The sequence below is a fragment of the Talpa europaea genome (assembly GCF_964194135.1).
Source record: "Talpa europaea genome assembly, chromosome: 3".
Lineage (NCBI taxonomy): Eukaryota > Metazoa > Chordata > Mammalia > Eulipotyphla > Talpidae > Talpa > Talpa europaea.
In genome coordinates, this window is record NC_140069.1 from 21,487,290 (window position 1) to 21,513,580 (window position 26,291).

The 26,291-nt window shown below is 36.1% G+C and overlaps 1 protein-coding gene across 1 annotated transcript in view; it reads right to left on the bottom strand.

Moving 5' to 3' along the window:
- PKHD1L1 (PKHD1 like 1) overlaps positions 1-25,928 on the bottom strand; it is a gene marked incomplete at both ends in the record, with an annotated part of 139,420 nt that extends 113,492 nt beyond the window's left edge. Inside the window, 11 exons of the mRNA XM_084229761.1 lie at positions 117-227; positions 1,407-1,477; positions 5,004-5,046; positions 6,205-6,278; positions 7,127-7,180; positions 10,224-10,317; positions 11,325-11,382; positions 13,518-13,626; positions 14,525-14,669; positions 23,703-23,792; positions 25,853-25,928. Coding sequence (XP_084085887.1) covers positions 117-227; positions 1,407-1,477; positions 5,004-5,046; positions 6,205-6,278; positions 7,127-7,180; positions 10,224-10,317; positions 11,325-11,382; positions 13,518-13,626; positions 14,525-14,669; positions 23,703-23,792; positions 25,853-25,928 — 925 coding nt within the window. The remainder of the gene's footprint in view (positions 1-116; positions 228-1,406; positions 1,478-5,003; positions 5,047-6,204; positions 6,279-7,126; positions 7,181-10,223; positions 10,318-11,324; positions 11,383-13,517; positions 13,627-14,524; positions 14,670-23,702; positions 23,793-25,852) is intronic.
- Between the last annotated feature and the right edge of the window lie 363 nt (positions 25,929-26,291).

Sequence of the window (26,291 nt, forward strand, 5' to 3'; positions counted from 1 at the left end):
CCTAACCTTAAATTTAAGACATTAATAGAAAAAATTATTATTCCCTTCAATTAAATGTTAAAGGAAAGACAGGGTTTGATCTCATAAATGGATATATTTGAAATAAAGAAAAGTACCTCCAACCAGAACTCTGACTGGGAAATCTGTCTGATCAAAGAACCGTCCACTTATAGTAAGCAAGGTGCCGCCTTGAATGCTTCCTTGTGAAGGTGAAATGGTAGTGATCTCTAAGGAAGATGAAGCACATTGAATAAAATGTTATGAATATTATGTGTAAACCTAAACACTTGACTTCCACAAATTTTCCAAATTACTTATAAGTACTGCATTAACAAGTGAATGAATTAGGTGGTTCACTAAGTTTTTCTTGGATGCAATCCTGCAGAAAGGACAGTGAACGTGACTCTCATAGAGATCTGTGTGTGCCTGGTCCTGGGGACCAGGCTTTGGTGGTGACAGGGCTAAAGGGATACTGGAGTGGGAAGATACAGGGAGTAGAGGAAAGCTTGGGCTGTGCATAGATACTTGGTTTAAATGAAAGGACAGGAAGGCAGGCAAACTATATAGCCTCTTGTCCCCCGCTGCTCTTAACAATGAATATTTCCTATATGTACAGGCCAACATATATTTATTTTTTTATATAGTAATCCATTAATTATGATTGTAGTTCTTAGGGCCATCTATATAGAAAATTTAGATATATTGATAGAACAGCCCAGGGCATGCCAGAATCCTTAAAAATATATATATTCTATTTAGTTTTATCAAAGTTCTATGTATTTTTACATGAGTTCCACATAAATTTCAAGAAAAAGAAAATCTCAAATTTGATTGATTCCAAGATAGGTTCCTTCCCCTTTATCCCCCTCCCCCCCAATTTGAACATCTTTGAAATCTGAATCACTCCAGATCTGGAAGGAAGTATAATTCTACTTATAGGAGGATTTATATTTGCTAATGACATCTTCCCAGAGGTACTTCTCACCTGAGATCTCTATGAATTGTAGTAAATTATGGTCTGCTTGAAGATCCTTTTGGACTACACTGAGAGCATAAATCTAAGAGAGTAACTACTGGATTGTGGTTTAAATTGATGAGGGAGGTTTTTTTTTTTTTTCCCTTCCTTAATCATGGCAAATTTGAGACATGCAGCAATCTCCCCTGCTGTCTCCTTTAGTCTGATGAGTTTATTTCCCAATCAACCTTATACTAGCAATGCAGTTTTGGGGATGCTAACTTACTATCAGGGCTTCTTTTCAGACTCCACATTCTAGGTAGTTTTCCTCTCTTACAAGTACCTATAATAATATAGTACACCTAAGTGTGTCATTATAGTCTTTGATTTTTATGAAATGAAATATTGACCTCGCCTTCCTCTTTCACGTACATTCAGAAATGTCACATACCTGCATATGTTTGAAACATTGAAATTTTATTCAGAGAAGAAATGAAATATGCCATCTTTTCTGGGAAACTCCTATTTAAAACAAAGATAGAAATTCTTGCTTTAAATGAGCTGCTTTATTTTAGAAAAATGCTATATTTTGTACTTTAGCAACAGAAATCATACAAATTGCCAAGGATTAGGACAGAACTCTTTGGGAATGTAAAAAGTTCTGTCTCTTGACTCAGTTGTTGATTACACAAATAGGCAAAAACACATTTGTCAGTCCTTACTGAACTACACTTAAACTGTGTGAATTTAATTATACACAAATTATTCCTCATTAAAGTGAGATTTAATATTAACATAAAAAAACAAACAGAAGGATGGCTCTTCATAAAGACTGGACTCTTCTGCTGATCATTCAGCTCTCCTAATGCACTTATAAGCCATTTAGTGCCTAAATAACACTACGGAAAGGTATCAGGTATCACACTAACATTTTTCAACTTTTAAGACTTCTTTAAACCTTTAATTTATTATGCAAGTTAATTATTATATCAACCCCATGAGGTAGGTAAAACTCAAAATTTACTTCTCTTACTTGAGATCACAAAGAGAGTAAGTAGCAGAAACAGAATTTGAGTCTCAATCCTTGGCTCTTAATATGTGTAGTTCTCTTCACCTGCCATAATTTGTTGAGAGGACAATGGGGTGACAGCAACTAGCAATAACACATCAGATTTAAATCTTTAATAAATACAGAGTCTGTTCATATTTTCTGATATACACTTGCATTTTCATAGCCTAGAGGTTTGGGAAGGGAAGGAGTCTGATCCTAGAAATTAAACGCTGTTCTTGTAATGACCTCAATGAAATTTATAATTAGAAATGTTAAGAAATCCAAATATTAATATTCAAAGCCCCTTCATCACAATTATAACACAGTGATCTAAAATTGAAACGATAATGTAAATCTGTGGTTAAGACAAACAGTTCACTTTCCTGTAAATGTAACCCAGCCATTAAAATGTGCATTTGCAAGACTAATGAGTCCCTGGATATAGTTTATGCTAAATTAGTTATTTAAGAAGTTCATACTGGACTTTATATTTTTATGGCATAAACCTTTCAGTTGATTTCCAAAGACCTGAAATTATGGTAGTTCCAACAATCTTGTATAGGGTCAGATCCTACATCTGAAATATTAACTGTGCTTCTTAAGTTGGTGGGAAAATTGCCTCTTGAAATAAAATTTGAATGTAATTTATTTGGTTTGACACTGAGGTGATTTTCACTAATTCATTGATAATGACCAGGCATTTCTCAATTAAGTCAGCCTCATCTGAACCTTATCAGTTTGGAACAGCTGTTGTTTGAACTTGGGGTAATAGCAGAGGGGAGGTTGGCTATTAAAAGAGATACAGAGTAGATGCCACATGGTCTTTAATTAGTTTATTTGATATTTAGGAATGCCCCTGAAATTTGTAAAATATGGATTTTATAATTTACAAAATGATTTAGCATTTTTAAAATGCCATGCAATCATAAAACTAAGCTCTAAAGAAGTAAATGTCACATTGTTAACAGCTATCTTCAATTCTAAGATTTTTTATATAGAAATACAATTTTATCATTCTGTAAATGTCACATTGTTATCTTCAATTCCTAAGATTTTTTTATATAGAAATACAATTTTATCATTCTGAGATAGTAATACAAAAGAACATAGACTTTAAAAAAAGGAATTATGTCAACATCACAAAATCAGCAATTTTATGCAGTATTTTTGCTAAATTATAGCAAAAAAATAATGGCTTTTTTTTTTCATTGAAAGGTTCAGAGTATGTTAATGAAGCAAATTGATTTATGCATACTTATCAATTGTACTCAAACCTATTTTTGGATAATTTTTTCTTGCTGAGATATATACATGATGGATTTGGCAATTAATACCTTTTCATACTGGCTCAGAACTAAGAATTAATTTTTGTCACCTTCAGTGCAATGATATTGAGAGCATTGAAGAACCTTATATAGTTCAGGAAGTTGTTGCTTTTAATATGATTCTCTAATATCTTAATAAAATCCTATTGCCCTGTCTTATCAAGTTATATGTATATAGGTTGAGTTCTTGCAAAGGACTAACAAAGTTTTATGTCATGGACTCTAAGGTATATGGCCCATGTAAATCACACCATATATACATAATCCACCCTGGTTTGCCTTTGAATGAGAATACCCATCTTCATGGTTTTGGTTCAGTCTATAGTGATTTATAATCAAGTGTCCACCCCAGGCATCACTTTGTTATAAACCTATGGCCTTTAGGTGTCTAGAAACAGAAAATACTAGATTTAGTCTCACCAACTCAATGCAGTTCTATACATGGAGGACCAAACCTTACCCTCTTTTGCAGTCTCTGACCACTGGCCAGAAACAATATCTACTTTCATCGCAGTATCGTTGTTCTTTTCAAATTTCTCATCCTTGAGTCTCTCTTCAGACAAAACAACTAAACACACAGATCTGCCCATTGATGTCCTACAGTTATATTGGTACTAGAGGACTAAAAAAATGTGACTTATTTAGTTTCTGGCTCAGTGGCTTATTTTCTCAATGGGAGACATGATCATATTTTGGCAAAACAATTTAATTAGGTCTGGCACACTATAGTCCTGCCCACAAGGGCAACTATAACACATTCGAGTTACTATGACAACCAAGAAATGCCCCTACATGTTTGCAAAGGCACCTAGGAGTGGAGTGACATCGTCATGGCACAGAATCCTGGATGAAGATTTAAATAGAGAAGAGTTCTGTGGCTGAAACTTTCCGTCATTCATAGCAGCCTCTGGAAAGAAGTGCTCAGGTTCTAGAAGTAGACTCCATGTGTTCACATACCAGCACTGCTTCCTACAGATTGAATATCCTTTGGCAAATTACTTAACCGTCCTAAGTCTCAGTTTCCCCTGGTGCAACATGGAGTGGATTATAGCACTCAATATATAGGATTTGGGAAAGATTAAACTAGATAATATGGGTTAGGTAATTAATACTATGTCTGCCACTAAATGTTCATTATGTTATAAACATAATGATGACCTTTCTTGTTGAAATTAACATGTAGGATATCTGGAGGTGAGTTCTTATTTGACTAAAATCATAAATACAAATTATTAGCATTGCTGTTAAGATGGAAAATGGAAATCTGTAACTACCATTTTTCATATCATTGTATGTTATAATATGTTAAAAGAGCCATTATCAGATAATATAAACCATAAAGTTTTAATTATTTTTACATTAGTTCAAGTCGAATTAAATTAGTTTAGCAAAAAAATGAGAATTAACTCAGAAATGATGTAAGACATGAATAACACTTTTTCAATATCAAAGACTTCTACCATTTTAGGTAATGCAAGATTTCACAACAGTTGACAGGGCATGTCTGAAACACAAATTATGAGTGAAAGGGAATTACAAACCCCCTAAATGCTAATTTGGAGGAAGAAACTGATTAATTTTTAATCCCTGGATTTATGGCACAAAGTAAAGTTACTCTTTCACTTTACAAGCTGAATTAATTATAAACATTGTTATTTACAAAAGGACCTACCTTCCATAATCACTATCTAAGATGAAGCTGACATTGTGATGACCTGGAATTAATTAAAATACACAATCAATTACATTCCCAACCACAGGAGAATGATAGTTATGTATTATAAAACTGATTTAAAAGCAAAGAAATATAAAATTAAAACTGTAATTATGCAACCATCTATAAATCCTCAAAGTAATAAAAATAAGGAGTTATACAAAGCACTCACTATTTTAAAATATACATAGTAAGATGTCTCAAGGTTATTTATAACTGGAAAAAACTGACAAAAAATAGCAATGAATGAAAAATTATGAGAACCTAAATGTAAATATATTCCCCTCAAATTTCATGTCCATTCCAGAGCTATGCAGTTATGTATTGTCAGATGCAGGGTGAGTGCAGCTTGCTCTTATATTGTCAGTGGAGGACACAGTCCTTCAAGAGCAAGGACTGTAACAGAGAACTGAAAATGGTGATAGGGTTAGCAAGGAAAAGTAGGGCAAAGTTAGAGAATGGAAGGGATCAGAAAAGGTTTATTTCACAGCATGAAATTTTATCCAAAATGCTTGGGATGAGAAGCTTGCGAAGGGCCTGAGACAGAAGGGAATGAAGCTCATTCAAGTATGAAAAGACTGATGTGTCTGGAGGACATACAGCCAGAGAAAAACAGAGGAAAATTATGCTGACAGAAAAAAGTTATGTTAGTCATAGAATTTTCTGCATGACAGAAGAAAAAGAAAAGGAGTAATTTGAACAAGAGGACTTGAAATGTCAACCCAGAGAAAAGGTAGTTCATGTATATTTTTATACAACTGTAAAGAAGCCAAGGGAAAGAAGAAATGCTAATTTTTAAGAAGAGGTGAGTGTTGAGGGAAGTCAGGGAGAATACGAAACAAAGAAATTGAGTCATCTACGAGATTTGTGAAGAATAATCATCAGGGCATCCCTGGTGGTGCAGGGGTTAAAGTCTCAGAGCTATCAAGCCATCACCAGCCACTGCAGCATGAGTTCCATCCCTGGTCAGCCCACATGGTACAGCAGACCGCTTCTGTCTTGCCTGCTGCTTCCCTAGGCAGTGTATTTCAATAGATGCGCCTGTTCTGCTCCCCACTTTAACTCTGGTGAATCTCTCACTCCCTGCACCTCTGACCAACACCCCATCCTTCTATGCATAAAAAAGTAAAATCTTTGAAAAAAAAAGATCAATGCTTACCAATATAAGTTCCAGTAGTTTTACAAATTATAGACCCCATATCTCCATTTGGATGATGTAGTTTTACACCATACCTAACAAAATATATAAGTTAATTTCAAAGTTTATATGGATATTACATTTTTTAAATATTGTGCTTCCTTAAAAAAATCTCATTAATTTCAGAATATATATCAAGGTAGAAAGTGTGGTACAACCAAACTTTTTATAAAATGAAGGTATTTCCTAGCCTGGTTGAAGATACTTGAATAAAACTTTAATTATTAAGCATGTGGAGATTAATCTGGCTATCTTCATTGAGATTTCTTTTAAAGAGTTTAAAATATTACCAGGTGAAACAATTATTTGATAGTGATATTTCTCAAAACATTTCTTCTCACAATGGTTTAAATAATAGCTCTCATTATACCATACTAGAGACAACAGGGGAGATTATATTTAAGTATATAATGATTGCTAACTTACTACATAAAATAATACTGTAATTAATACTATAATTAATAATGTAATTTATACTGCATATCTCATAATTTATACAAAATATTATATGTAGATGTATTATAAAGCATTTTGGTATGCAATATTGCTAGAAATGATTATTTAAACTATGTGCCAATATCTACTATTTATTTTCCTAAAAAAAAGTACTTGAGGGCCTCCCCTGGTGGCACAGGCGGTTGAGTGCTGCGCTGTGAAGCTATCCACAGCCTCTGCAGCCAGTTCGATCCCAGCTGGCAAGGGTCCCACATGGCGTTGCAGAACTCACTTGTCACACCCACTGCTCCCCTCAGCAGTGTATTTTGTCAGTCTGCCTGTTCTGTTCCCCTCTCTGTCTCTGGTGAATCCTCGTATCCTCCCGCGCATCTGGCCTGTACCCCGGTTCTTGTATAAATAAATAAATAAATATACTTGAATTACTTACAAATTATCAGATTGTGGTATGAGAAGCTCACAGGGCATCCCTCCAATATAAACTCTGTATAAATATTTAGTCAGAAAAGATCAAGTTATGTTTAATAAATCGCTTCAAAAATGCTCTCCTCCCACCAAGCTAACTGGCACCTTATATTTCTTCTCTAAATCACATAATAGTAGCCTTCACTCATTTATTCAGCAAAAATCTATTGAACACTTATTATGTAGCTTTCCTTGATGTAGGTACCAGAACACATCAGTGAACAGGACGAGTGTCACTGTCCTTGTGGGACTGTCATGAGAGGGACCGATAACAAACATGATAATCATAACATATTTGGTGTGTTAGAAAGTGATTAATTTTTTGGGAGTAGAAAACACAGAAAGAGATAATGGGAACTCTGCCACTGTAGTTCAATTAATTAAAATACAAAACATTTTGCAATAAGTTTCAAAGCATAAGTAATAAACTCAGTCCACAGCAGAGACCCTGCAAAGTAATCAGGATGAAGGGAATAGTATCCAGGAGATTGAAATGGGAATTAAGGAGGTGGGTGTGGTGTGGTAACACACATCGGAAGAGTTGTGACCCTCTGCTCCTAGATCATATATGTTGTTGTAAACCAACATTAACTCAATAAAACATAATATAATTTTTTAAATTAAATTAAATTTTAAAAAAATTAAAGAAGCTGAGAAGAGGCAGGGTTAGGCTGCAGAGCGAACATGAGTTTTTGCATCTCCCTAGATGACCAGGTAGACCAAGGGAGATAGAATCTGCTGTTACTGGAGACTTGCAGGTAACTAACTGGTACTGCATTGTTTGCAGCACCAGGATGTACCGCCTACTTCTGGGATTGCAAATCCCAAACTCAAAAGATTAGGCACAGTAGAAACATGAAATATAAAAAGAAAGGACCTTTTAATAAACTTTTACACCCAAATCCTTTCAGCTGATCATTATTTTAGGCTTGCAAAGAAAATAAACTGAATATATCCATTATAGAAGACATGTTCACGCTCATGTTCTCTTTCCAACCTTTTGCCTCACTGCACTTAAATAGTAAATTTCACAGCCAACAGGTATAGGCCCTTACTATGTTCATTTAATCCTTGCAACTGTTTTGTGGGTTAATAACTATTATCCTTTCATTTTATAGATGAAGAAACTGAGGCAGAAGGTGAAAGAGCTTGTCCAAATCAGAGAGTAGAGCTGGGGGCATGCTTTTAACCATACCCAGTGATCCCCACACTTGTCTGGGTTTGCCTGTCTATGATGATACTACTGTATTTGGTTTTAAATAAAAATAACGAAATTTTTTCTCATGGACTTTATTGGACCAAAAGCTCTTAGTAGTCACTAGATCCTCAAGTCATTTGCACAGCCTCTATAAATATGTAGTTGTCTGAATTTGCAAATTTTACCCAACTGACGAGATCTGTGTGAATCAAAAGCAGCTTTGAGCACTTGATCTCTAGACTTCGTGCTCAGTACACAGGCCATCAGTCCCTACTAAGAAAATTCAGGCACAGGGAAATGCCTCTGGGACCCTAGTGCCACAAATAGCATGATAGAAAGAAGATAAATGCAGCTATGAGACCTTTGCCCTTCTCATTAATAGGTGTGAGAGAAATCTTCCTATATTGACAGAGTGTCCATGATTTACAGAGTACAAGGGTAGCCTAAATCTGAGAAGACTTCAAATGGGATTCTGTGATTTCATGACATAATTTCCATCTTTTCTTTTGTATTAAGTAGAAGTAAATTTTGGTTATAGTGAAGGAAAAAAGGAATCTCATTTTGAAAGTTAAGCTCTCTTTTTCCTGGTATCACTTTGGGTAGAATGACTTGCAAACTGTCATCTAAAAATTAGAAAATAAGCCATTCTACTCAGAAGCAAACATGATCTTTATGCTAAGTCATCTGTATAAAATTATATGCTAAGTCATCTGTATAAAATGTTAAATATATGTGTATATTTTTAATAGCGGTAACTGGTTTACGACATGGTAGATGATTTAGGGAAATTGGTGCACACCTTCTCAGATGTCTGTCACAACACCACATCCACCAATAGAACGTTGAATAAATATTTGTTTCTCCAGTAAGTTGTTCTTTTATTACTAAATAAGGAATCAATATGTACATTTCTAGAAATTATATAAGCATGCAAATGAGATTTGAGCTCTACCTCATAAAATGCCACATAAATCACCTTTACTCCATTTAAAAAAACTTTCAAGTTGTTTGTTTTACAAAATTATGTATGTACATGCATGTATGTAATTATCTTTTTAATATTTAATAAACTCTAAATCCTGCCTCATGGTCATTTAACTTATCCATTTCTGTTTTATGCATGCATGCAATCAGCCTGGAGCAACTTGAAAGTCAAGATTCTGTATTTTCTCCTACAAGAAATGAACAGGGTTTTCATCCTTAAGGACTGAGATCACCCCACCTGTGGTACAGGAAGATAGCCTAGTGACGATGCTACTTTCCAATGTAAATTGTGAACAATTATTTTTTAATTATAGATAACCAGCAATGCTACTATTTGTTCCACAGCTGATAAACAGAGGAAGCAGGGGTTAATCCTAGGCTGTTATTAAGTCATTGACCATCTTTAGTGTCAACATTCTGTACACCAGAGTGTGGTAGAGAAAGTGACAAATTGCATTTTAGATGACTTAGATCCTCCTGATCTTGAATTAGTTGTGGATTGCCGAGCTTCAGTGTGTGTGTGTGTGTGTGTGTGTGTGTGTGTGTGTGTGGAAAATGAGTGAGTCAGACTATGCAACAAAGTTTTCCAGTAATAAAGGTCTATGATTTTCATTTTAATACTCCTGAACTTGCCTTCCATTTATAAAATCAAGCATAATATAAGATGGATTTGTCAGACCAAAAATGAAAAGAATATTGGTCATTGCTTCCATGTCAAAGAATATCCAACAGTCTATCTTTCTTTCTATAATATGGCTGAAAAAAATACTGGTTAATGTTATCACATTGCAGTGGCTTTCAATGTCATTGGACCTACCATTTTGGAGTAAGATGTTCGATCTATGAGTTATAAGAATATGCTTCAACATTGAAAATTTACCTTAAAATCCTAACATTTTTCCCATTTGAGCTTAGTGCAGTATTGCTTCCATAGACATCAGTGAAGGTTCTGCCTTGTATTGTTATTAATGTTCCTATAAACACACCAAAAGCTTTGTATAAGGTTATCTACCTATATATCCAGACATTTAATATCAAAACAGAGGTTTTCCAGTAAAAACATTTTCATGCCCACCACTACAGTTTAGCATTGTTCTAAAAGTTCTAGTGAATACAATAAAACATGAAGAAACATTTATAGTATTTAAGAGGTATTATAAGCATTCATAGTAAAGAAGTCACTATTTGAAGAAAAATAAGATCTCCATATGAACAAAAAAATTATCCTAAGTGAAATAAAAATTAAATATAAAAATAAAACCATTAAACCTCTTGAGAATTAAGTGAAAATTATATAATACTTATATCATTGGATGGTGGGGTTTTCTATGGCATAAAAATGAAGGAAGAACTAACAAAAGTTAAGATTTACATATTTGATAATGAAATGATAGGGGTCTGAATAAGGAAATATTAATAAATTTAAAAGCAATAGATAAATGAAAAAATTCCCACTTTCATACGATATATAGTTATTATTCTTAAGATATATATAGAAATTCTTGTAAGTTAGTATGGGAAAAATGACTAGTCTTAAATTTATTCAAGGACAAAAATAGGTAATCTATAAGAGAAGAAATACAAATAGATATTATAATAAATTTAATTACATAAATCAAAAAATGGAAAAAATAGTAAAAACCCTACATATCTATATCGATATAGTATAGATATAGATAGATAAAATTCCCAAGTTAAAGAAAAGGGCATTCTCACTTATTTCTGATAGGGTCACAGACTGGCATAATTATATTTTCTATAATGAATACTGGAAGCCAGCTAAATGTTTAATTGGGGAAAGTTAAATACATTATAGTAGATTCAGAAACAGGCATTAAAAAATGACTTTAAAATAATGGGAGTTATTTCATAATGGAAAAAATGCTATTTACAAATTTTCAGGTATCATAATAATTGTGTATTCTAAAAGTAAATTAACTACCACAAGCCAAAAAATTATTTCAGCTGTCATTTAGCAGACCTGGAGTTCCAGACAAAGGTGTAATGCTCCTTATTGTTGGGGTTCTGAAACTTTTTGCCTGTAAAATAATAATATTAATAAACATCCATCTCTGTTTTGTTTCCAGTTTTACTCATAGTCTCTTCTCCATACAAAATATATTTAAATAATATCCATAAAATGATTGTCAAAACATTCCATTTTACATAAGAAATATAGTTTAGAATATTATTAATCTGATTATTCAAGTTTTTTCCTGATCATAAAAAATTTGTCTTTCATTCAGAATGTTTCTAGAAGGAATTTTAAATTTCAATTATTTTTTGTTATCAGTATAAGTAAAACCACAGTAACAGGCTTTCAGGTAAAAAGACCTTTAGTAATTTGAGGCAAACAAGGAGGTGAGCAAAAAAAAAAAAAAGAATAAAGAAAAGACTTTCAGTGTTTTGGTGGAATAAAATTGTAAGACCCCCTTTAGGTAAGTCTGGGAAGAAAAAATAGCAAAGCATATTCTAAAAACAAAGAAGCAAAACTTGGAGAGTTACAAAGCTTTAGTAATCGATGTAATGATAATTTTATAAAACTATGCAAGTATAATTCTTAAGAATTATGATACCAAATGGGATGTGGAGAGAACAGAATGAATGCTTGTTCTTAGGAACATAGAGATGAATAAAGTCCTCTGATCCATAATAAAATATAATCACTGTATAGTGGACTAGGTACTAAAACAGTAATATGTAGAATAGATAAAAACATCAAAATGCAGTATTTACAATGTGTCAGAGCTTCCTGACTGTCTTAATAGTTTTGTATTGTTTAATCATCACAATGAAGCTATAACATTTCCATGTTACATATCTTCACTGTACAGAAAATGAAGAGACTGAAGCATAGTTTCTCTATGACTAAGTCAGAGTAAATAATAAAGTCTATATTTGAATCCTGAGCTATAGCACTAAACCTCTATACAAGTGATAGATCTAGTGAAGCAAAGCACTTAGCTCTGCCTGGGGTGATTTTAAGAATCTTGAGTGATGAGCAGGACTCATTAGAAAGTGGATAAGATGTTTGTGTCCTTGGTTAGACAGAATGTTAGTAGAGCTGATGGACACAGAACCGGTTCCAGACTGCGATTCAATAAAGGAAACCTATAGATTATGAATGAAGAAGAAATATTGAGCAGGGGAAATGATAATAACATTTGTTTTTGAAGGGTACAAATGAATAGTGCAATGAAGAAGAGGAGACAGTGATAACAGGTGAGAAACAACAAGACTGCAATCAAAGTAAAGGCCATGGCAGGAAAGCAAATATGATGAACTTAAGAGTTAATTTAGAGGATAAATTATGGTCTGCTTTTGGGTAGCTGTGGAGTTGAAAATAAACACAAGGGAGAAAGCAAAGATGGTAAGAGGTTTCTGAGTCCAAAAGACGGTTTAGGAAGAAATAGAAGTTCGATTTGAGATGCCGAATTTTGTTATTTGGGGCCCTTTCAAGTTGTTGCATACTAGGAAACAAAGCATGACTCTACACTCAGGGAGAGAGAAAGATGCCAGAGGTATTTAGTGATCATATTTGGCATTATATTTGAGAGTCATAGTAACTTCTTGAGGACAGAGCTTCTTGGTGACTGTCTTCAACATTTGACCTTACATTGGAATACTGCAGTACTCAGCAACTGAAGGGTTAAAACATAATTTAAAAATATATATTGGATGGTGCTAGAAGAAAATGTATTATTAAACATAATACATTTACAGTAGCTGCACTTCAAAAGGCTCCTATGCTACCTGAAGTCACATTTCATTTCATTACATCAGAAATACATAAAGAAAGGAAAAAAGTTATGTTTCAATTTACAGTGAAGGTAAGTCTGATGAAAATAAGGGAGAATCCAACCACGAACAGAAATGGAGAAAGAGAAAAAGTAGTATGAACAAGAAAATAATTTGAATGTGTCAAGTTGAATTTGTTAATAAATTAATCCCCTTTAAATTAAAAGGGAAAACAAAGAATGACAGATTCTATTACTATAGAAGATAATTAAAATTAGGTGAAATTATTCTTAGCTTCACACTAATCTATTTTTACATATGGGCTGGATAATTACATATGGGGCAAGCTGTAAAAATTTCAAAAATAAATACTCAGTTCTACAGGGAAAAAGTACAAAATCAACTACAGATAAGTTAAAGAGGAGATGCCACATACTTTGAAGCTGCATGCCTGGCTGCTGATATGACCTTTGCAGGTATTATTTTCTGAAACAGGAACCCCATCCACACTGACTCTAACAGTGTAGGAATCTTCTGGCATTGGTCTGGAAAGCAAATTAAGGATATGAGTACAGTAACTTCTTTATCAGTGTATAGTATTACTGAAAAATACTGCCACAGACTATCATTTTTCAATAGCGTGTAAAATTCTAATTGACATGCAACTAAATTTCATTCTATATTACACAAGGGTGATTTCCATTCTGAACTCTGTACTGCAAATTTTAACCTTGTGAACCACAGGCCCATCGTTATTCTAAGTACACTAGAATTTAGACTACAACTAAAGTAATAATAAATGTAGATAGAATCACTTAAAATAATAACATGTTACTGTTTTATATTATGCTTTGTTTAAAAACATGAATCAAACTTCCCCCTAAGTAAGATTTTGCTGCTGAAAAACTGCAAACAAACTTAATGTAGATTAATTCTCTTGAGTATGTTACCTGTTTCAATACTGAAAGTTCCAATTTAAAATGATTAATTTTCCCCCCAAGTTGCTAATAACAAACATCAATTTGTGATGATAGTAAAGAACTTGAAATGTCACCACACAAAATGATCATCTTTAATTTTAATGACTATGTCAAGATTTTGAATAAAATTAAACTGGACAAGAAGGTATAATTTTGATATTTTGAGGAGCATCATTACAATTTAATAGTAGCCATTTATCTTCTAAAAGAGATCAATAATGATAAGATAATAGCTCTAATAACCTGGGAAAGGATATAGAATATACTTGCATGATGCTAATACAAGGGGAAATCATAATTGAATACAAAAAATGTGTAAGACTAAACATTACAAAATCAGACAAAATAAGTAATAATCAGAAAGATATAAGAATAGCCAGTGATAAAACTATTACCATACTAATATGTATAAATATGAATCTGATGATGAAAATGATGTTATGAAAGATACTTTAAATCATACCTAGTATAGCACGTAATTTGAGTTGAATGACTTGAATCTTTTTCTACATCACAAGAAATTGATCGGAAAGAAGAAACTAATTGCACACTGTTTCCCAACTCGGCATCATCAACTCCATAGTTAAATTCATTTGCTTGAGCAAAACCTAGAAAAAGCATAATAATTGTATTATTAATGCAATTCTATTTTCAGAGTTTTTTTTTTAAGATTTATTTATTTATTTATACAAGCACTGGGTACAGTCAGAAGCACGGGAGGGTGAGAGAATTCACCAGAGCCAGAGTGGGGAACAGAACAGGCAGACTGACGAAGTACACTGCTGAGGGGAGCAGCGGGCGTCAGGAGAGGTCCATCGCACCAAGTGGGACCCTCCCCGGTGGCCAGGAAGCGAACCGGCGCTTCAGAGGCTGCGGGCAGCTTCACAGCCCAGTGCCCAACCGCTGTGCCACCAGGGGAGGCCTTATTTTCAGAGTTTTAACGATTCTTATTCAGTACTGCATAATTCAATAAATAATAAGGAACAGCACTGAAGTAAGCAGTCACCTCTTTCATATTTACCCTTATGAGTGTAAACCTCTTTGGAAGCATAAAAATGATATTTAAATAAGTTATTCATAAAAGTTATACTTGAGAATATACAATTTGCCAGGTGCTGTTATATGCAAAGGAATGAAGTAATATATGCTAGTGCTAGCTTGGGGTGAGGTATAGATATCAATAGATGATAGACATGATAGATAGCTATCACCAGATGCTATCTGTCTGGGGATAACTACTATGAAAAAGGCAAGCTCATGGGGATAGGAAGAGAATATCAGGAAAAGACCTATTTTATGACAGATAGTCTTTACCTGGAGTTCTTTAAATCATTATCTGAGGTGAGGACTTCCAGTTTATTTGGATGCTGATTTTAAGGGGCAAGGGAGAATAAAAGTTGAAAAAAGAAAATCAGAACACCTCGAGGACATATGGGGCTCACTCTTTCTGAGAACTTCTAAGGAAAAGAAAGTACCTCTCAGCAGCAGTCAGTAGCAAGCTGTTGAGGGTTCCCCTGCGGGGAAAGAAGGCTTCATGCACTGTCAGGCTGCACCCAATCTATAACCCATGTCCCAAGTCACTGTACCAGAGAAGCCTTGAAAGAGTAGACAATGACAGGCTGTGCAAACTCACAGGCAAGAAGCTGAAGATAAAACTGAATCAAAGTCTACAGGAAACTATTTGCTACATATTTGCTACAGGTGTGGTTAGACTTAAGGCAACAGAACCAGAATGTTAGGCTGAGAATAAAAGGCATCTTCTATAGGTGAGTTTTTGCACCATAAAAATAAGCTCATGCCATACATTTTATCTTTTTAATTTTTTTTTATTTTTCATATCAGTTTTTTTAAAAGATTTATTTATTTTTATACAAGAACCGGGGTACAGGCCAGATGCGAGGGAGGGTGAGAGGATTCACCAGAGCCAAAGCAGGGAACAGAACAGGCAGACTGACTGAAATACACTGCTGAGGGGAGCAGCGGGTTAGACAGGAGAGGTCTGCTGCACCATGTGGGATTCTCGCCTGCTGGCCAGGATCAAATCCGCGCTGTAGAGGCTGCAGACAGCTTTCACGGTATGGCACTCAACCGCCTGAGCCACCAGGGAGGCCCATCATTGTTTTTTTTTAAACAATATTTGCTTCCCCCCACCCCCTCAGGTGTAGTCCCCATAGAGTTTCCTTCCCCAAGGCACCCGTGCACCATCACCTCAGCCCCCTGTGCTCCTCCCTCCCTCCCTCTGATGCCTCTCCCTCCTCCTCTCCTGCAGTAGGTCTGATTTATAATTGTCCATTTTTGCTTTGTTGTGTTTTGTACTATTTTTTAACACTGATGTCTTATTTGGTTCCCCTATATTCCTGCTATAAGTGAAACCATCCGATATTTTTCTTTTTCCTTCTGGCTTATTTCACTGAGCATAATTCCTTCTAGTTCCATTCACATTGCTGCAGATATAATGCCAGACATTTTAAGTACAATCCATTTTCAAGTTTCCAAGGTGGGGGCCAGTTAAAAGCTCTGCTGAAGGTTTAATATACAAGAGGGGTGGCGCAACAAGGTACAAGCCACATTAATACAAGTAGTTGTGAGGCTATAATTGATATTTGCCAAGTCACCTGTTAGTTATTATAGAAACCCCTTATCCTTTGCCAGCATTCAGATAATGAAGTAACACAAACCTTCATCTTGAAGATCTGAGCCCTTTCTCTGCCCTTGTGAAGTTGTGCTTTCAGCAATTGTCTATTCACAGTTATTATTAGAAGTAGAAACCAAGAAATGCCCCACAAAAACCCTGAATTGCAGACATACACCTCCCTATCTGCGTTAGGAAAAAGCAACCTTAGCCCTTCACGATTATCAGAATTGATTATCACCAGCAGTTTACTAATGATGTTTGATGAATTCAAACTGATCAAGTAGTTGTGGTAGTTTGAGTTCAGTGGAACCCATATTAGGATGCCTGATAGAAATATTCCTTAGCTGGAAACTCAGACCCCAAATCCAAAAGAACCTAAAATTATAAGGACAGAAAGCTGATGCAGTTTCTGGATTACTTGGAGTGATAATGAAGGGAAGTAATTTCTTTTCCAATTCCTTGTCTTTTATTTGCCAAGAAACAACAGCCTGTGTCTGCCTTGGGCTCAATAATATGCCTATGGTGGAGGACAGCGTGCTAATCCACAGGAGGTTGTCCCCAAGCTGGGATGTTAGCTGTGTCCTTTATAGGGTGTTCACCATTCTGCAGGGCCATATGTTTCAGGGTGAGGCAGTTCATGACAGAATTCATGGCCACGTGCCTGTTAGCACAAATGTTACTACTATAAAATAGGTTCCTTTTGCTGAGACACTATTTTATGAACTCTCATAGCAGTAAATCAGACTGTAACCTCTCAGAAGATGGGGCTGACAGAAGCACTGTAAAAAAGAAGACAAAACCTTTATTTAGAGTAGGGTAGAGTAGGGAACCAGATATAATGAGTCTCTGTGCTCTCCATAAGAGGAGAGTGATTCAGTCAACTTGTCACTGCCTGGCTGGGTGGACTTTTTCATGGAAAGCTCAGTGCTGATCACTGGCAATCAAGTATTCAGCAATAACATTAAGTAGCTCTGCTTTGGTGAAAGGGAGTCCATAGGCTTGGCCCATGCACAGCCTTTATCCAATGGCTCCTCTGTCCATGGGTCATTGCACAAGCACTAGCACTGAAGTGGCCCAGCACAGAAGCTCCTGACTGAGTCAAGCAATCAAGCTGTTGTTTTATTTCCTCTGTGAAGGACACTCTCTTATGAGAATTGACTTGAGACAAATAGATCTGTATGCTTTGTGTACATATTACTAATGCACTCACATGCCACTTTCCAGAATTTTTTTGATCTTCCAATCCTGTTTCTGGGATATGGGAGGCATCAGATATATGATCAAGGAAGTTTTTCAGAACTAAGTCATGACAGTATCTACTGGAAGTGCAGTTCACATAAAAGGAACACGATGTTCCTCATGGTACAAGCACATTTGTGGATTCAGGAATTAGCAAACATAGTTGGAAAATTATGAGTGAGAAGAAGTGGTAAGAGATAAGACCAAAAATTGAAGCATTTAGATTAACTTCATGAGGAGGAACCAGTGGAGGCTTTGAAAAAGAGGAGTGGCATGATCTGACATAACATTTTCCAAGGGTCACCAAACATCTGCACTTCTGAGAATACAGACTAGGAGCAGGAGAGAGAATAGAGTGCGCAGCAGTGAGGATGATATTTCAGTGAGTCATGAATAAATGACTTTTTGGCAAGGCTTCAAGAGATTAGAATACCGTAAGTGAAGAGAACAAATACATGAAACATTTTGGGGGAGTTTTACTATAAAGAAAAACAGAGAAATAGCGTAGTAGATAGAGTGGGTGTGAAGCAAGGGAAAGGTTAATGATTTCACTTTTTTTTTCAAGTGGGTAAAATAATTGTGTGTTTTTATGCTAACTGTGTGCTCCAACAAAATCAGAGAAATGAATGACATGAAACAGAGTAGAAAATTATTTTAGTCTTAGTATAATGTAGGAAATGCAAAACCAGATTTGGAAGTAATTAAGCATAAATTTAGTAATTTTTGGAACATAAAAGTGTTTTATATTGTTGGAACAACAATCAATTTTGAATTAAACTCAAGAAATACAGCCTGGGGGCCTCCCTGTGGCAAAGGAGTTAAAGGCACAGTACTTGCATAAATAAATAAAAATAAATCTTTAGGGAAAAAAAAAGAAATACAGCCTGTAGTTAAGATGAATTCTATAATGCTCTAGTAATTAAATTCTATAATTAAATATGCTAATAAAAATGTTTAAGAGGCACTTAACATGCTCATACGAAAAGTGAGTCTATGAAGTTGTCTATTACAATATTCTTGGAATAAAGTTAAATTGGTATACAGTTTTTGCCAGATTTCTTCAAAGTATACAATTCCTAAATTCTGAGTTCTAAAAATGTACTTTTAAATATTATTTTCCTCTAAATATCACTAGTGCTTAACATTAAAACATCACTGTAGTCAAAATAATGATTAATAATATCCTTGAAGTTATGAAAAACTTTCTTTTACAATAAAAGACTGATAATAATTTATAAGTTATTAAATTTCAGAACTTACAACCCTACATTGTCCCACAGTACAATAATAAACAAGATCAGTAAAGATAACCAAATAGATAAACCCAGATACGTAGATTTAACTTTGTAAATCCTATGTATTTATATTAGGAATATTAGAAATAAACATTAGGTTTTTACCATTGTCAGTAGTTTTTAAGTATGTTTCAGTAAAACTATCACCACTATAATATGTGCTCACATTAAATAACTACAATGGCTGGATTGGATTGCCAGATATCTGTGATGTGACTGCTTTTTAAATTATTGAACATTTTCAGTGTTCTACAAAGGCTTGTTAGAAATGATGACTATTGCACAGATTAATGTAGGATTGAAAGTAGTACTTTACTGTGCCAGATGTTTATCAAATGTTAATCCCTAACCTCCAAGAATGGATAAAGCTGAATGCTAGGTGGTAGGGCCTTTTGGATCCTGAGCTGAAATCTCAGCTCTGGCATTTCCTTGCAGTATGACCTTGGATATTAAAGTTCCAAATATAAACTAACTCAGCCTTAGTGTCCTCACCAGAAAAAAAAAAAGTGACTATAACAATCTACTTATTGATTTGCTAGGAAGACCAAATGAAGATCTATATGGGGTGCTGAGTAGGTTGCCTGGCTCATTTGTTAAGAGTGCAATTGACATCTGCCATTATTTTGAGTCATAAAAATCCTGCAATTTAGGTTCAGTATCATTATACATCCCCCTTTTAAAAAACAGAAATCACTAAGTGGGTGGTCAGGATTCGAATCCAGGTTGTAGATGCCAAACAAGTACACTTGTGAGAATCAGAGAAAAATGATACTTAAAATGCACATTACAAAATTATTACCTGCTACCCATGGAGCTTCCATGTTTTGAGCTCCTCTCCTATCCTTTATATGTAGAAAAAGTAAATCGAAATTCAATAAAGGGTAGGAATTTCAATAAACATCACTTTCTTCTTCTAAACTTAAACCTTAACCAAATAGGATTCATCCAGAAAGACTAAGGTGCAAAGACAAGCATCAACTTAACCTGTGAAAAGTATTTGCACTGAATTTGCAGTTTGGAACTGAGGAATTGAGGAAGCACATCAATTACAGCTAAGGTGGAGTCATGAGAAGATACATAAAAACACGGAAAAGAAAATTACTTGTAAACCCACTCTTACTTTTGCCAACTTCTGCTTATCTTTGGAGTTCACATTGAGTTTGGAACACACAGCGGGTTGCTGGCAATTAACTAAAGAATGGAAAGTTTGACTTGTGGTGTGGTTCAGGACGTGATGTATGTATTTACTTTCCTATTCGCCATATGTCACATCAGTAACAGAATAACAAAAATCTGTACTTCAGCATTACTAAGACAAATACAATTCTAAAAAATAATGCCAAACAGAAGATGATATTCTTTTTAGTTTAAAGGTTGTTTAACCATCACATATATAGATATGGATATAGATGTGTGTGTATATTGATTCATAGATGTATACATAGAGATATATGCACATATTATCTATGTGAAATATGTAAAATGTCTGAGAAAATGTGAACCCAAATCAGTAAATACTTTCATTATAGTTTGCTTAAAAAACAAACACAGAAATACTTCAAAAATTTTAGCTAATTTCAAATAGTTAAAAAGTAATAATACAAAGAAATCACCTAGAAAAAGAATTTTAATTTAAAACTATAATTCTAAATTTAAAAAGAGGGTATAAATAAGGTACCTCTGGAAGTACTCCAAGGTACAAAGATTACAGGAAGAGTTGGGTGTAGCCTGGAAACAGAAAAGGTTGAGGCTTCAAATAGAAATTCCTGACATGTTGATGTACTTTTTTCTCTTTTGCAGAAAAACTGGAGACAAGAGTTGCCAGGCACTCAAACCTGGGTCTCCTGATAACAGCAACCAAACGTAGGTCTTGTGAGTCTAGCGTGGTGGATGCCAGTGCAGTTAAAGCCAGCAATCATCAGCACAATGCAGGCTGATTAGGTTTCTCTAAGATTAGAAACGTGGAGTTGAGAGTGTATAACCCTACATAAAAGCTGTAACACTCAAAACTAATGGGAAGGAAAGGTGCAAGAGATGGAGGACAATTCCTGAAGAATGAGAGCACACCTATAACATAAATGTAGAAGAAGAAGAATAGCTCTAATTTATGGAGCAGATGCTACACATGGTGTCTGAGAGACATCATCCTTTTCAATATTCACAACAGCACCAACAAGTAGGAATTAATATCCTATGTTACCTACAAGGAAGCTGAGGTTAAGAGAACGTGCGCCAGTCACAGGATAAGAAATGGAAAAGATGGAGTTAAAGCAATCAGATTGGACCACAGTTCTTGTGCTTTCCCTAACGTTATAAAAATTATATAATTCAACACTTCAGAATAACAAAAATATGTACCAGATATTGTGATAGAAAAATATCTAGAATAAAGAGCCAAAAGTAAAATGTTACTGATTTTTAAAGTAAAAAGAAAATATCTAGAATAAAGAGCCAAAAGTAAAATCTTACTGATTTTTAAAGTAAAAAGAAATCACATAAATATCAAGGAAGCAATGGAGAGATATATAGAATTTTATTTTTCCATCATGACTTTTGTAAAAATAAAACATTTTTAAAGTCACAAAGGACCAACAGTTAGGTAATCACCTAGCATTTACAACTTCATATCTTAAGTGTTCTTGGGTGATTATAAACTGTTCTGCATGCAATACACTATACTAAACATGGAGTATGGGGCAGAGACAGCACTGATGAATAATGGGACTGAAGCTCCACCACAATAAACTTTGTTCAAGTACCACATTCATGCATCTATAGATCTCTGGTGTGTTTTGCAAATTCATTATCACTGTTTTTAACACATTCTACAGCTATCTTGGGTTCCCTAAATGTACATAAAATAGTGATTTGACTCAGTCTCTGACAGACACATGCTAACACGTTTTTAGTTATCTCCAAAGTATGGTTATAAACTTGAAAAGTTTACAAAAGAGCCAAAGTTATATTTAAGGAATAAGGATGTTCTTCCAAAATACCAGAAAAACAGAATGTTCTATTTTTCTGTTTCCAGTTTCTAACAATGGGGGATATGGACGTATGTATTTAAACTTAAGCCATAGTTCCTGCATCAGAAAAAGTTCAGGTCCCAAGGTTGATGAAAATCACTGGGTGGATTTATAATTTTGCTTTGCTTTGTTTTTTAAATCTGGGCATTTCTTTCATAGAATGTAAATCTCTGTTTAAGACTCAGTGGCATCAAAATCTATCATAACAGCTATTTACGAAATAATGGAGCTATGGATAAAGATATTTAAAAACAAGTCTTTAATGAATACATAGTTTCCTGGCATTTAACACTAAAAAAGAAAACTTTAATCCAAAATATGCTGTTCACAATTTAGAGGCATAAACCATTTTAAGCACATCATTGAAAGGCTAAATTCTGCAGAAATATTACTTACAAGTATGGAAAGACATTTCAATATAATAACAGAATAATCAAATATTTTGTCATCTCTATTTTCTGAATCTCAAAACTCCTCATATCGCTTAAAGACTACATAATAGCTTTTGTTAATATTCTTTCTAAAATTTTCTTTCCCATCCTTCAAAAATTTATGAGTATCTATCTGAATACTACTCTCATTTAGATTGCAGAGCTTTATGGCCATAAAAACCAGTATTTCCATTTAATCTTAGGAAGACTTGCTCATTAAATATATCCATTGATTGTCTACTATGTTTCCATCACAAGCCCAGGCAAGGAGCAAGAGTCATACATAACCCATGCTTTGATGAAGCATATGATAAGGATTAGGTGGCAAGAGAAGGGATCCAAAGTTTTGCTTTCAATTCCCTTCCTCTTTCATTACTATTCTATTTCTCTAGCATACCCTCTTACTAACATTTCAACCCCCCCATATGTTTTACTTTATTAAAAAAAAAGATTAAATACTTTTAGACCCATGAAGAATAAAGCAAATATTGCAGAGCTGGATTAAAGACATTTATTTCATTCACTATAATCCAGATCTTATTGTTAAGCAAGTAATTATAATACAACTTCAAATGATTAAGTTGAAAGAGACCCTTGGGAATTCTGCTAGATGTCAAAGGTGATAGGGTTTTATTATTCTGGTCAAGAGCAGAAACAGCCACAGTGGAAATATTTTCTAAACAACAAAGCTCTAATTGTGAAAAAGTCCTTAAAATACTTCAACCCTAGGGCCTCCCCAGTGGCACAGCGGTTGAGAACTGGGCTGCAAAGCTGCCCGCAGCCTCTGCAGTGCCAGTTCGATCCCTGGCCACCAGCAAGGGTCCCACATGGCGTGCAGACCTCTCCTGCTGTGCCCTCAGCAGTGTGTTTTGTCAGTCTGCCTGTTCTGTTCCCCACTCTGGTGAATTCTCTCACCCTCCCGCGCTTCTGATTGTACCCGATGATGCTTGCATAAATAAATAAATAAATCTTAAAAAAAAACTTCAACCTTGGTTAAATAAAAAGGCAACCATACCTTCTCCTTTGATAGTCAGCCTCGTCGCTCCATTTATGCTGCCATATTTTGGTATTACTTCTGTGACCTTGGGAATTATTTTAGAATCAACTGAAAGAAATCAAAATATGGTAGTGATAAAGTCACTGAGGACTTAATTTCAAGCATGAAATTTTGTACTGTATGTACAACATGGTAAGAAAAGTGTGGAGATTATAGGGCTAAAAGTAAATACAAATAACTAAATATTACTTTTGACTCTTTTTAACCACTGACTTGATAGGAACGTGAAGCCATTAACTTAGTTAATACTCACTGGCTTTATTCAGAGCTCAACCTCAGATGCTATAAAGAACAGGAATAATACATGATCGACTTCATTATTCTTGTCTATCACAGTATAAAACATTTATTTAAACCCTTAATTTCATGAGGCATTTTACTAACTGCAGTTCCCAGACCACACAGCCCCAGACAAAGCTGGAGAAACAGCACTGAGGAGGGAACAGGTCACTACAAAAGCACATAAGAAATGCCAAACAAGGTAAAGCAAAAGAATATTCCAGGTACAAAAGGGAATGTTGTTTTTGAAAGAAGGAACTCTTTTCCATAACAGAGTAAGACTTCAGAAGAGAATTTCTAGGATCTTTTTAGCCTCATGATGTTAGTGAGTACTTAATGTAAAGTTACTCATTCATTCAACCAGTGGTGCTGGGTTCCTGGGAACATAAAAATGTGTAACAAGCTGAACTTTCTCAAAGCTCAGCTTAGACAGTCCAGAATGACAAGAGATCACAGGGTCTGTGGCTGAGTCAGAGGGGCTCCCCACCCACTGCTTGTGTTACACTAGCTTCTTGAAAGGGGCAACCCTGCTGATTTTGGAGGGCAAATATGAGTTAGCTAGACCAAACCAGTGTTCTGAAAACAAGTTTTAAACAGAAGGAGCAGTCCACGCAAACATCGTGAGCTGCTTCTTGGGAGAAGTGCAGGCAGTGCTTTAAAGTGACAAAAGACACATAATTGGCTAGAAGGGGTATTTTTCTGCTTAACCTGTACAGAGCTAGTAATGACTAGATCCTATAACAAATTCTCACAGTAGGATAAAAAAAAAATGTGAGGACAGAAAGCCACTGCAATTACTGTTTGCAATGGATGTACCAGCATAGGTTAAATAAATTGACCTATAATGGCAAAACTTCTCCAACATAAAGACTACCCTCCCCTCTCCTGTCCCCCTCCCCATCTAAAGCCTATTTTCTTCCCATCTGTCTTTGCCAAGAGTTCCTAGACTGCTCCTGCTAGGGGCACTTTCATAACACCCAGCAGCCCACTGCCAAGAATAGGAAACTCCAGCGAGAGAGCTGGCTCCTATCTCCAAACCCATGCTGCTCTTCACCTATCTCAGGTTCATCCTCCCTTATCTTCACCGACCACTCCAATTTCTTATCTCATCAGGCTCTTCCTAACCCTCTCCTGGGTATTACTTTGAAGGCAGAAGGCAGCTGCCTCTGGAAGTGACTGACACCCGCCATAAAAACCCATTCCCGGGGCCTCCCCAGTGGCGGTGGTGTAAGGAGTTAAGACGCAGCACTATGAAGCTATCCACAGCCTCTGCAGCACGAGTTCGATCCCGGGCCAGGGAGTTGACCCACACAGCACAGCAGACCTCTCCTGTCTTATCCACTGCTCCCCTCAGCAGTGTATTTCAATAGATCTGCCTGTTCTGCTCCCCATTCTGTCTCTGGTGAATCCTTTCAGCCCCCACACCCAGTTCTTGCATGCATAAATAAATAAAAAGTTTAAAAAAAAAATTCCTGTCCTAATGGGAGACCCCGCGCTCCTTTTCATGGGGAAAGGCACCTAAGGGGAGTGAGGAGCGGGAGAACTCAGGCTACCTCCCTCTTGGGCCCTGCAGCCTCTAGACCAAATGTCTGGCGTCTCAGCAGTCACTTGGGGGAGTGGAGTGAGCTTCTATAATTCCAGCAGCAAGGCTGATGAATTAAGAGCAGCCTCTCTCAGTTCCCCTCTCTCAGTCAGGGCCCCCCATCCCCAGGCGCGCCTGGCAAGGGCACGGCCGCCTTGGGGAGGGCTGGTGCCGGGCGGTCCCACCCGCAGGGTTTGGATCTACACCCACCTCCCTGCTGGCCTCCCTGGCGCCCCGATTGAGTTACCTGTGCGCGGGTCCGCACAGGAGCAGAGAAGCAGCCCCCAGAGTCCCCAAGTTCCCGAGAGCCACAGGTGTGGCATCGTGGGCCAGGTGCGCGCAACGCACGCCCGCAGCTCACCCGCCGCCGACTCGCCCCAAGCGCGCAGCCGGCCCGCACCCCCGGCGCCCCGCCCCCGGCGCCCCGCCCCGCGCCTCGGGATCCGCACACACCCCCCTGCACCGAGGGACGCTGCCCGCGCCCGGTAGGTCTGTAACCTTCAAACCGTCCCTTCGATCCAGCTTTTTAAAAAATCCCGGGCTTGCATGTTTTCAACTGCCTGGCTACCTTGGCTGCTGATCACCCCCAGCTGGGCCTAATACCCAAACCGCAAACCATCCCCGACTCCGTATTGTGTAAATTCGTGGTACCTGTTTGATTCACAACCATCCCGATGTCATTTGCC